The following is a 13,733-nucleotide window of genomic DNA, read 5'->3' on the forward strand; positions in this document are numbered from 1 at the left end:
GAAAATAAGCACAAATTTTAACAGTGAGGGTAATTAACAATTGGAACAATTTACCAAGGACTGTGGTGGATTCTCCATCACTGGCAACTTTAAAATCAAGATTGAATGTTTTTTTCTAAAAGATATGCTCTAAATAAACAAGAATTCAGAGAAGGCCTGTGAGTCTAATGTTTCTTAAATACAGTACAGACAAGGAGCCTCTATGCACAGAACTCCCATTGATTTCACCTAGAATTCTGTGTGCAGTGGGCTTACAGAATCAGACCCAACATTTTAACATAGATATTATATATGCTATGTAATTAACTATAGACATTTAATAGGGTGAAGCCCAATAAGTCATCCCACCCTTCTTTCTGTCATTGCCAGATTGTTCCCTAGAATACATTTTATAGAATGCTATATTGCCACTTTGTACATCTATTTTAAAAGTAATAGTTTCCTGCAAGGCCATGCCTTGTTTATATCTGGAATTTGCACTTCAGAAAAATAATACGTATTAAAACCATATATGTTGCATGCATTGCACAAAAAAGAAAGAAAAATCACTTACTCGCCTAACTTTGCCCAGATAGCCAGTGCTACTCTCAGTATAACTTCAGACCCTTCAAAGAATACTGAATCCCAGATCTTTAAAACTGTATGGTTAGGAAGGCATGTAGCAAAGAGGGTCAGGAACCACTGCATTGTGAAGACATTGGTAAGTGGGGGTTCATAGCCTCCTAAAATGGAAAAATTAAGATAGCAAGTCATTCACAGTTCATTATTCCCCAAAGTTACTTTACAATGTTGTGCAAACTGGTGCAGTGCCGCATTCTGAAGACTGCCAATAGTTCCAGTGCCTCTGCTGCTGCTCAAAGCTTTCCCAGTCTGCAGCTGTCCACAGGGTTCTGAATAACAGCAGTGAAAAGTAACATCGCAAATCACTCTGCTGCAGTATAGGAAAACTGAGGCTATACCTACACTAGAGACCTTACAATGGCACAGCTGTACCGATGCAGCTGTGTCACTCTAAGATCTCCCGCATGCCCACTCTATGCTGACAGGAGAGAGTTCTCCCGTTGACATAATTAAACCACCTCCAACGAGCAGCAGCAGCTAAGTTGGCAGGAGAAGCTCTCCTGCTGACATCGTGCTGTGCACATGACCACTTATGCCACCGAAACTTATGTCGCTTAGGGCTTTGGGTTTTTTTCCACACCCAGAGCAACATAAATTTTCCTGACATAAGTGGTAGTGTAGACATGGCCTAAGCAGCAGCAGAGGTGCTGGTGATGTCTGTAGATTCCAGAAGTTAGCACCACTTAGTTAATACCCATTTCATATTTGGAAGGAGGGTTTTTTTGTACCCTGCAATCACAACAGCTCGATTTATAAGAAAAAAACAAAACTCAAATTCTGCAGAAGTTGATGACAATTGTCAAAAAAAATCTCCTACTTGCCCGATGGGGACTGGTTCTTTTAAGTCCTGTCTATTGTATTAAAATCCTAGTGTCCTGCCTCAGCAGACACAGCTGTAATTTATTCAGTTTTCCTTTTGGTTTCCTAGCAGTTTCATAAAAGATTTAATCCTTCAGTTTGGAATTCTAAAGTTTCACTTTCTGGTGCCTGGAGCATGTTTCATGAATTTTGGTAGTGTGGATTGATTCATAGGAGGTCAGCGACGCTCCTCATCACCCACCAAAATTACTTGATCACCAAGCCAGCAAACATGAATTAAAGGCTTTTTGTTTATCTGTTTTTACACAGTTCAGGCAGCCATTCACAAGACTATCTCCTAGAAGACTCATTCTTTACAGGGGCCTTCGTAATGTTCAGGTTTGGAACTCAAGGGGCATTCAATTGTAGAATAACAAAAAACTCGATCTTGTTAAGGAAAGAACGTTCTGAGGAGTGTTACGCCTCGGAACTCAGAGTGCAAAGCCATTTTCAGATAACAAAGATCAGCTCTCAGATTCAAGGACATTTTACATCCTATGTCACTAGGCATCTAATCAGAAAAATAACAACTAGACATGATCCACTGCCATGAATCAGTCTTCCCACAAGGATAACATAATTCCAATACAGATTCCACCAAGAAACTGAAGAGGACATCAAAGGTCATGCAATTAGGCAAAGAACTTTTCAGGACATCAGCTGTACTATGCTATGTGATGTGGTATTGTCAGATACCTAATTTATGGCATTGTCAACCCAATTCTGTCCACAGCTACTTATGGGGCTAAAGTATCTCCTCCTTTGCTTCACTTGAGAGAGCTGTTGGTTCAAGATATGGTCACCAGTATAAGAACCATCTCCTATCATGTTAACTATGTTAGTCAATTAGTAAAAGGTCAACTGTATTCTTACACAATTTTTAAAAATGTTGTTGTTCTCAAACTTTTAATACATACACATTTAAACCACAGTGTTCTTAAAACTGATGCTCAATAAGGCAAATGTGAAAAATAATTCAACACCATTTTTGTTGAACGCACCTCTACTTTCCCTATTTGCAGCTCTCTGAAGCGTATCCAAGTGCTGGGACAGTTCAGGAAGTTTCATTCTTAAAAGATCTCGGAAAACAGCCATATCCACAGACAATGCACGAAGATTATTGACAAAATAGCTATCAGGCAGTACTTTATCGATTAGGTAAATCATGATCTGTAAGAAAATGAGAAAAAGAGCAGTTAATCATTTAGGATTGGTAAGAGAACAAATGATCTTCCAAGAACAGCAAAAACTCCTGCTCTAAAATATAAAATGCACTAACATGTTCTATTCCACTGAGCTATAGCTTAGATACGCTGGCAAGATGTGCCTTAGGTATCTGATGTTTAATTCTATATCTTATAATGAAAGAAGGCAACGTTACTTTAAGCATCCGTAGACATTCCAGGTGCAGAGCACCTGCAGGATTGGGTCCGAAGTGTCAACTCTTCAACAGCAGCTTGCACTGCTAAGAGAGGAGTCTGGATAACTTCAAAAAATAACAGAATGTAAAAGACTGAGATCAGTCTAACAGAAGCCACACCACACAATAATGGAAGCAATATTCTGTTAATCAAAGCCAATTTTTGATACTTCTGTTGTTGTATGTGTTAGTGAGATGCCCTGAATTATTTAGGAAATTCTTAAATCCATTAAGTCTGTGCTTTTTAAATGTCACAAATGGAAGACTTGCTATCCTGGTCAGCATCTAAATTAATGGTTATGTATGTGATGCTGCTCTTTAGAAAGCACTCTTCCTGCATTTTAGCTGGCGTGATGGGTTGCACTTCATCATTTCATTATACAAGGTAATAAACTGAGAAATATAACAATGCACAGCTCAACAAATATGTTTAATTATATAAAGAAGGCAACTATATTGACAATAGTTCACCAGCTGATTATGGTGAAATATTTAAGGATTGTAAAATGAGACAAATATAATTGCTACCATCTCAATGGAAATTGTTATATGCAAGTATTTAAAGGACTGATATATCACCACCTGCCCTTCCAATATACATACAGATGTTTTTGCACTGAATGACTGTGTCTTCCCTGCCAGTGACTTTTTAAGCATTTATTAGAAATTTTTACACTTCTACGGATTTCATAGAATTAGCAGAAAAAAGTGTTATATGCAAATAAGCATGACATTTATTTTGCAGCAATTCATTATTTTTTTCTGCATGATTCTCAGAACTACCTTTATTCTTTCTTTGCAATATAATTAAGAGTCCCTTATTTCTCAGAATACATTTATCAATCTTCTGTTTGCATTAGGATTTTTTTCTCCCTTGTGAAAAAAAAATTGTGCCTTATTTCTTTATCCTGTTCCCAAGCTTTTGGAACAAGTAATCTAATAATATGAATTAGATCTGTAATAAATATCCTTGCAGTTCCGCTAATTTCTTAATACGTCACTTGTAAAGTACTATATTTAACAAAGCCACATGCACAATGGGTTCTATTTACATAATGGATATTGCTTTAAATACTCCGGACATGAAATAGAGAGCTAGAAAGAAAACAAAGCTTTTTATAAGACTTAAATATCCATTTCTGCCTACTTCATTGACATCAAAAGTGTTTAGGGGAGGGATTTTTTAAAATAGTGATGTACTTTATTAGCATCCTGTGGTACATTTTCCAGCAATTAGGATATTTCTCACTGGTGTTCAATTCTGTAATTTCTTCCCCATGACAATCTGTTGTTTAATCTGTTTTTATAAAACCTCTTTAGTATTTTTTTTAAACTAGATGAATCACATGTGTGGTTTTTTTTTCACACAAACTATGGCACTCTTACCCATCATATCCATTTCTACTTCAGTTAGGTTAATTTAATTTACAGAATTTATAAGCAGTTTCTATCTGTATTGAACTGGAGATTTAACATTAACATGCTTACTTTAACTAGTGAAGTGTCTTAGGAACTGCTCCATTAATAAACTGGAGAACATGTGGTTGTCATAAAATAAGAGATTATAGTTGTAAATTATTAAGGCAATCACATAAGGCAATTATGTGGGGAAAAAAATTATACAAGGCAAATTTTACTCCATGATATATATTGGAACTGTTCTAATATTTTCCTAATGTTACAACTCTGTCTCTATAATAAAGCAACATATAAGATATCTATCTAGAAATGTATATGTGCTGGACTTTGACTCTGAGAGCTGTTATTTTTCCCACAGTTTCTAAGACTTAAATATATATAATAATATCTAGAGCAAGTTAAACACCACAGTATCTGAGAGAGTCATGATCTCCTTTAACAATTCAACCCCCATGGTAAACTCCTCATTTACATGAACAAGCTGTATTTTAGGAAGGTCATGCATAACACTGGCAAATCTTGGTCCTGATGCCCTGTAGCAAGGCAGGCGTCAGTTCTGTGGCTTGGACTCTGGAAATATAGCAGCAGCAGCTTTAACTTAAAATGGGAGGGTTCTAAACAACTTAAACATGGAAATGAGTAATACACTCAGTACAACAGACCCAGGATAATTATTTTGATATTCAATTCTACTTACTTCACACTGATCTCACACTTTGTTTCAAAGTGCTGCAGATTTTTGGACTGACAACACACAAATTCATCACAGAAGTTGTCAAGGAAAGTTGGAGGCTCTGGTTGCTAAGAAAAGGGCCAGTTGGTGCTTTGGAGGCAGTTTGGGATTGGATGAAATTCTGGCTCCACTGAAGTCAATGGGAATTTTGCCATTGACTTCACCGGGGCCAGGATTTTACCCATTATCTGGGTATTTTTGCAAAAATGGTCATCAGTGGACGTTAACAGGAGTGACATTTAAAATGACCCATTCAGATGGATCAGTTCTCTGTGAGCTGCTGTTTTAGGCTGTCTGCAAACGTATGCATTGTTTACACTAAGTTCACCTTTTAAAGGTAATCCTCATGATCACAAGGGTTAGAAACACAGCACACAGTTTCACTCACTTTCAGGGCATCCCCTTCATTGCCTTCCATTACTTCCAAGATGAGTGCAGCTAGTATATTAAAGCCTTGGCAATATCCAACTGATTTGTTCCATCTAGCATAAGCCAGCAGAACTCGTTTCAACACGACTCGGTCCTGCTCTGCCTCCTGGCCACAGTAAGAACTGCAACCAGTTCGGTGAAGATCCTAAAATAGGAAAGATATTTGAGATGTTCTCCTATTCCACTCCCTTACTTTTTGTCTCCCGCATCCTGTCAAACACACACATAATTATGTTACCACTGTTTGAAGAGATTAATTTTTATTTTAAAATGTTTAGCTGATTGAAGGAATGAAGTAGTTTGAGCAAAGGGCTGGAATCCAAGAAAGCCCCGAGTTCTAGCAGGAACTGAGCCACCAGCTCACTTGACCTCCTTGTTCCCGATCAACAGAGCAGGAAAATTGGGTGTAAAGAAGACCACTCTGTAAACCAAATGGTGCCTCTGAAACTAACCTAGATAAATAAATTACCAAAAGAGATGCCAGTATCTGACTGTCCCTGAAATATCAATAAGGTTACAAGCTATCTTCAAAGAGATAAAACATAGCTGCAAAATTATTTTTAAAACATTCTCATTTGTAAAGTGCTGTTTACTTCTGAAAAATTATCAAATCCAGAAAAAAGTGTTAAAAGAAAGTTGTACCCATATCTTAACCAGAAGCCTAAAAGAGAAATATTACATATCTCTTTTTTTCAAACACTTTTCTGCATAGAGAACGAATTAGAATGTGAATTTTAGTCAATGGAATATCGTGATTTGTTGCCACTATAAAGTATGGAACAAGGTACTAGAGTGGGTGGTTGTAGGCAACTAACATTAAAATTAGCAGCTGCAATTTCAAGTGCAGTTCTAGAGCTGAATATAAATGTTATCCTGTTAAACATATTATTTTCTAAAGACTCTTTTTAACACTGTGCTTTAGCAAACCCTTAGTCCTTTAGACATTAACAGTGCATTCTTTGTAATTGCACTTTGTGTTAGCAAATGAATAAAGCCAACATCTTTTTTGACATGCGAAGAAAAAATAGGAATCATTTGCATCAAACTGCAAAAATATTGCCAGACTCCTCATTTTTTATGCCAGCAAAAACACATTGTTCTGGAGGTTGTAACTCGTTTGTGAGTGAAAGGCATAAACATGTACAGCACTTTTAATTTTTAATAAGGCATTGTACAGCCAATATCTATAATTTAGAGTTACCAAGTCTGGGTACTGTTTTTCAAACAAATATTCAGAAATGTAAGCATCATCACTTAGGTATACTGGTGCTAAAGCAAAGATGGATTTAGAAGATATTCTTTTCATGAAATTATCACTGTAAGAAAGACTAAGCTGCAAGACACTAGAGCTATCGAAACCATAATTTGAACTATGATGTTCTCTTCCCAAAATTGGCTCTTATTTTAAAAAGAAAAAGAAATGACACAACAACTGAAACACATACAGAGTGAAGGACATTTTACTACTGTACGCTAAGTGACAATAGGGTCAACTTATTACATCACAGCACGGTTGGATACCAGCAAATATTTTCTTTATAGAACACAAGGTCCACCCAAACCTTAATCAGAAATTTGCTAGACCATTATTAAATCAGCAAATATGATCCTCAAGCGAGCACGCAAACATCACTTTATATATCAGAACATTACATCATCTCTAGGAGGTCTAGAAAGTTTCTTTACAAACACAACTAAAACAACTCTGGGCTACAAACTTTACATGACCGACAGTACAGTATACAATTGAGAGAATGCAGACAAATGCAATTTACTGAAGGAAAAGATGAATTACCCTATGGCAGCTGGTCGTTTCTCTGCTAGTAGATGCCAACAAACAAACAAGTATTTTGCAAAAACTCTCTCTCCAATACAGGCTCACATTGTGCCCCCAACATCTGTGCATAGAGGGTCCCCTCCATATGCAGATATCCCCACTCTCCCAAGCGGAAGAGAGGACTCAGCTTCCTCCCTGGCACCACTCCCCTCAGGCTTCTTCAAAGAGCCAGAGATATGAACTGGGGAAGGACAGGAGACTGGGTGGGCTAGAAGGGCTGTCTCCCAACCAGCTCCACAGACTTTGGGTAAATATATTATCCAGCCCCAGGATATATTGTCTTTTCCATGTCACCCTCCCAACTGCTGCTAGAGTAGCACATGACCAGAGGCAGGAGACCTTTAAGGGACTGAGTTGTATAGGTCCAAGACTTCTGCATGGACGTGCCTGGAGATTTGCAAGGTTTAGGGGCAAGTGATGTGACCATTTCTGCAAGATGAAGAAAGAAGCAAATGGGCCCCTCCAAATAGGACTATGTGTGAGGACCTCCACAAATAGATCCCCATGGAGATTTCCTCCCCCAGCCCAACTTTGTGTGTTGGGAGGAGACAAACTGAGCAGATGGCATCACTGGCAAAGCAAGAGCAAAATGTGCCTTTCATTAACCTTTCTCTCCACTACTTCTCTCTGAAAAACAGGAATGCTGGAGGTGGAAATCAGGCAAAAAGAATTTTCTACCAATAGCAACAGCACTGAAACAAATTATTTTCTCAAATTTCAACAATTAATATGCAAGAATGCCCAGAGGAACAGTAACACTTGGCCAATAGACAAGAAGAAGTAACTTTTAGGAATGCAGTAGCAGAAAATTAAACAAATTCAACACCTCCCAAAAAACAATTATTTATTTTCCATTGAGAAATTTTAAAAAATTATATTTTATGCACACAAACATATCAGCTGAAATGCCAATTACCTTTACAATCTGAATGCCCATGGAGTCATCATCAGGATTACTTCTGTCATTGAAAGTGAAGCGCATAGTTTTATCCCAGTCAATTGCTATACTATGTAAGTAGTGATCTGCTAGGGTCAGCCAAACCTAAAGATACATACAACATGACAATACGATGCATTATTCGATTCCTATTTTAAAATAAGATCAGTTTATACATACTGGTATGTAATTCTATGAATCTCACAAGTTCTAGCCAGATGTGATTTTCCTTTAGATTCAACAAATGCAGAAGGGGGAAAAGAAGGATATACATCTTTTCTGAGTCTAAACAATTTCTATATAATAAAAGCGATACCCCTGCTTTCTAAAATGCAATAGATGGCTCAGTCCTGAAGGTGTTACTCAGGTAGAATTCCTACCAACTTCCAGGGGAACTTTGTGTGAATAAAAACCAAGGCCCCAGCCATTTCCTGAGGATCCTCCATGTGACTGTCTTCCGTGCATGAGAAGAACTGAGGGTGCTAGCTATCTTCACAGCACTATCTCTCACAGACATAGGGATCAGGAATCCAAATGTAAGGGAGAGTCTGATCTGCAAGACTGGTAAAGGTAGGGCCAGGTGTACTGCTCACATCATCTCTTCCACCACATGGTAATCAACAGGGAATCTGTTGAAAAGATAACACAGCCCCAAGCTGCCCATTCCACAAACTTCATGCTGGAATGATCTGCTGGAAAACCTGCAAGAGAAACCTTGCAGAATTTCTCTCCCTGATAGAAAACCTAGATTTGTGCTGGAAATGGCCCACCTGATGATCACTTTAGATAAGCTATTACCAGCAGGACAGTGGGGTGGGAGGAGGTATTGTTTCATATTCTCTGTGTATATATAAAGTCTGCTGCAGTTTCCACGATATGCATCTGATGAAGTGAGCTGTAGCTCACGAAAGCTTATGCTCAAATAAATTGGTTAGTCTCTAAGGTGCCACAAGTACTCCTTTTCTTTTTGCGAATACAGACTAACACGGCTGTTACTCTGAAACCTCTCCCTGATAGCTCTCTTTGGGCAAAGGAGGGTTCTGTTTTTGGTTTTTGTGTTTTTTTAATACAAAGGAGCAGGTGATTTGCCCCAGAGTAGGGACTTCAGGGTTGGATCCAAAGAATTATTTGGTTTATACTAAGCAACTGTGACTAGATGGGTTCATGAACTCTTGGCATCCAGATGTATTTTTGAAACATTAGCCTGGTTTCAAGCACAGGGACTACATACATAGCATGCTCTGAGGCGCATCTGTGACTCTAGGCTAGTATACAGCCTATGAAGTTAGGAAGAAAATATTGGATTCTGTAAAGAAATGCTGGACTTTAAACAAAGATACAAGGAACCTTACAGAAAGGGATATCATGGTGAATGTCATTTTCTCTAAATGATAACTGGATGAGCCCATCTTTAAAGGGGAGATTTCTACATCCACACTAGAAAAATAAAATCAGTGCTTAAAATAGCGGAACTTATCAGAAGAGCCCACAGGTACAATGCAGATTCAGAACCTCTTTGCTAAGTAACTTTTGAACTCCCACTCCAATTTGTTGATTATTAACAGGCTAACAGATAACAATTTAGTAAAGAGCATTGGTATATAATTTTACCTAATTCTAGGCAGGGTGGTAGGCCACAACATAACAATGGTTAACAATGACAAAGGATTGCTTTGCAGGGGGGTGGAAGAAATGGTGAAAGGGAAGGGGAGTTGATCTACATATTCCAAATGAGAAAAGCCATTCCCACACTTCCCCCAGTAATAAAACACTTAAACATTCACCTACAGCTCTCAGAATCAGAGATTCCCTGCATTTCCCCTCTCCCACACACTACAGATCTCTGGTGTAGAGGAACTACTTGTGCTGCTGCTGCACCTCCACACAGCATTTGCTAGTCGGGAGAGCAGTAAAATGAAACTCCACTGATGCTTGCTGGTTTCATACTCCATTTCTGCTGGGCCAAGAGGAAAAGTGTCCTGTACAAAAGGAGCAGCATGGATACTGTCCTCCACCTGTGCTGGAGAAAGTTTAACCTTTGCCCTGGCTCTGCCCACCCCTATCAGCTGAGGAGGATCTCTCACTGGGCTGGAGCAGTGTAGAATGCTTCCTCCTAGTTCAGCAGAAATGTGAAAGAGTGTGAGAGAGCCAATGCCAGTTCCATTCCACTTGCTCCTCTGGCTAGCTAAACAACGAGCGCATGAGCAACAGCATAGATATGGTCTAGGTGAGGGGGAGGAAAAAGAGCCTGTACATTGCGTCACTCTTTGCAAAGCTTCATAGAACAAGTAACAGAGCAATAGCAAATGGGTTATTAGAGGGGAGGAGGGAGAAAGACTTCATTATAGGGAAGAAAATGACAGCTGAAAGACTCCAATGTGATGCAAATGGACTACTTATTAAAACAATTAGGGGGGAATGATACCCCTATGATTGTTTATTTTATTCTCTCTTAACCTGAAAGAGCAAATGGTTTGGGTTGGAGGGATAGGGAGTGTGAGATTATCCACCCCGGTGAGACCTAGGTGAACTATGGTTTTAAACTGAGTTAGGATATTAGCAGGAGCAATAGGCCCAAAGCCTGTGACCAAAAAGAATGAGATCATGAGAAAGAAGAGTTGTGTTAAACCTGTAGTGATCCTGTGAAATACCAGTCTTATCTTAAGGTTTGGGCTGAAATAGAAATAAAACACAGTTAACTGGGCATCATGTGCAATAAATAATTGGCTATGTGAGAAACTACTTCATACCGCCTTAGCTAAGGTGCAATAATTTGCAGTGACATCACTTGTTTCTTAAAGGGTATAAAAAAGTAAACTCTTCAAGGGTTCATTGCTAATACCTGCCTGACCACGTTGGGAGTAGACCAATATGGGTCTAAGCATCCTTAGCCCATTTGTAAGTAATTTTGATCATATGCCTATAAATATTTTGTTACTGTTTGGCTGGAGTAAATTGCTATTATTTAGGCTTTACAGGCATATTTAGAGTAATTGTTATAAATACCATTTGCCCTTTGGATTTAATAAAAGAATTTATGGTTAAATTAGTGTCATGGTAATACCCTGCATAAATAATAATAATAATTCCAAAAGGGAGTAAGAAAGGAAAAGGAGAAAGATCCCAACATACAAAAATTATATTAAACCATGTATATATCTTACGTATGTTTTAATCCTTCTGTAGGGTTGCTTGCATGAAATTGAGGCCAGAATATGTCCCACATTTAGTCAATGTTCAGCTATTGAGAAAGATTCATCAGCACAAACTCTTGGTGTAGATGGAGTAAAGTGATAAAAGCCAAAATCTGTGCTGGTACAGCTTATGTAAATTTCAAGAATGAGCAACACCACTAGTGTAAACAGCAGCTTTGCCTGTCTGTGCAACAGTGCAGCTCCACGAGTGGCTGGTCCTTGATAGTTTTGAACCAGCAAAAATCCCCAGTGCATACAAAGCCTAAGACTCTCAAATTCATACCATCTCTAAACCACATGCGATTGCAATTATCTTGTGAAGTGTACAGATCTACCTACCTTCCTCCTCCACTCCTTTGGTATTCCTGTTGGCAGTCTGGCCACTGCTTTGAGAGCATCATACCACTAAAAGCAAAAACATCCAGCATAGGAAACATATGGAATTAGTTTAATTCAGAAATGTGGGCATATGTGCAATACTGCAAGTAAGAAACATTCATTTTATTTCCCATGTTTAAGAAATTAAATGCTTAGCCATAAGATGGACCAGTGCCTAGAGTTAATACAGAAACCCTAATTAAAGGCAAAATATAATCTTATAAGACTAATACTTTATGTATATAAAAAAAATATAAGACTCTGACATTATGAGAATTCTGAGATGTCAGAGAAAACAAAGGAATTGCATTACAATTTCCAAAATGTTAGTTGGAACAAATCTTTATGTAGTGGTAACTAATATACCCACATTAAGATACAAAATAAAGCAATGCACATTTCAAGTAACACAAGTACACTGAAAAGGAAATTTTAGTCTGCTAAAAACAAGTGAAAATAAATGAAGTTACCTGCTGAAAACCATTTTGACCTAAAGATGGTTCAAGAGTGAACTTCAACTTTGTATCAACCCCTAGAGACAATAGTAAAACAAAAGGGAAAAAAGACAAACCAAAATCATTGGTTTACTATTTAGAAAAGGAAAAAATTAAATCAAGTCAAAAGAAAATACAGAACTCTAAATTGAACTACTGTATGTAATTCTGAATGACTGCATTCTATTCCTGTTTCCATCAATTCCTGTTTTCAAAGCAAACTGAAGGTGTATGTTAAAAAGTGTACATATAACGCTTTAAAAATGGAATAATCCCCTGTTCAGTATATTACTGTTGTTCAGCATAACATATTTTGCTAAGATCACTACATACTGAGGACATTGTACACTCTGCGCACATTGTGAGAAAGTCAGAGCTCTTTTCCATTACCACAGGTTTTATAATAAATAACCTGTTGTAATGGAATGTTATATAAATAAAATAAAAACTTGTTACAATGGAAAAGTCCACAAGATAAGAGAGGGAAGGTAAAGAGCTCTGACATTTTTATAATTTGAGCACAGTGTTCAATGTCCATGTAGGGATTTCTCAGTATGCAGTGAGCTGCATGACCCTTAACAAAGTATCTGATGCTAAACCACAGTAATATACTGAACAGGGGATCATTCTGTTTTTAAAGCATGATATCTATATATAAAAATATAAACTAGCTTTTCTTTCCATATGCTTCAATTTATGGATATTAAAACACCGGATGCTCATTTTTATTTTGTTACATTAATAAAATCAGTATATTGCTCAGTATGTAATATTTAATAACTTATCCTTTATCCATATTCTGTTTAAGTTTGGCTAGTACTCCCATTTAAACTTAAGAGTTTCTTCTGGCTATAAAAGCAATCAATGTTAATTAATCTTTTTAATATAGATAACACATTTTTAAAATGCAAACTCAGGTGTGAGACTGGGATCTCAGGCTTGGCCTGTAATAGATTCTGATTATGGCATCTGGACACAACATAATATATATAATAATACATATAATCTGATTTATGTCTGTATGTTAGATTAAATCAGTCCTCAATCATTCAGAATGTCGCTGTCCAAAACCAAGGTGCTGAACAGTCCAATATTTCATTCTTCACATTCTCTTGCACTAACTGATATCAGAGGAATGCATACAAAAGAATAAAGCCCTTCTTAAAGACATTTTTCCGGCAACATTTGATTAATGGCATCATGTGTGCTCTGTATTTAAAATGTTTTCCATATGAAGGTTGTCTTTCCAAAGATACAGATTCATGGATCAACACTTTGTACATAATTTTTTATATCAACGTAAAGAGCTCAGTGCTGCAAGCTGCCAAATGCCTTAAATGTAAGGTAATTCATCAGAAACACTCCACGTTTTACTGGATTAGGCCTTGTGTGTTTGGAAAAAAAAAAGTAGCG

General features: G+C 37.5%; 1 protein-coding gene across 6 annotated transcripts in view; it reads right to left on the reverse strand.

Moving 5' to 3' along the window:
* TBC1D30 (TBC1 domain family member 30) overlaps positions 1-13,733 on the reverse strand; it is an 84,000-nt gene that overhangs the window by 23,488 nt on the left and 46,779 nt on the right. For all 6 annotated transcript variants that reach the window (XM_073327870.1, XM_073327869.1, XM_073327874.1 and 3 more), the window contains 6 exons: positions 12,297-12,358; positions 11,788-11,853; positions 8,234-8,359; positions 5,440-5,625; positions 2,481-2,649; positions 554-722 (listed from right to left, as the gene is read on the reverse strand). In XM_073327870.1, the coding sequence (XP_073183971.1) occupies positions 554-722; positions 2,481-2,649; positions 5,440-5,625; positions 8,234-8,359; positions 11,788-11,853; positions 12,297-12,358 (778 nt within the window). The remainder of the gene's footprint in view (positions 1-553; positions 723-2,480; positions 2,650-5,439; positions 5,626-8,233; positions 8,360-11,787; positions 11,854-12,296; positions 12,359-13,733) is intronic.

The sequence above is a fragment of the Lepidochelys kempii genome, chromosome 1 (assembly GCF_965140285.1).
Source record: "Lepidochelys kempii isolate rLepKem1 chromosome 1, rLepKem1.hap1, whole genome shotgun sequence".
NCBI lineage: Eukaryota > Metazoa > Chordata > Testudines > Cheloniidae > Lepidochelys > Lepidochelys kempii.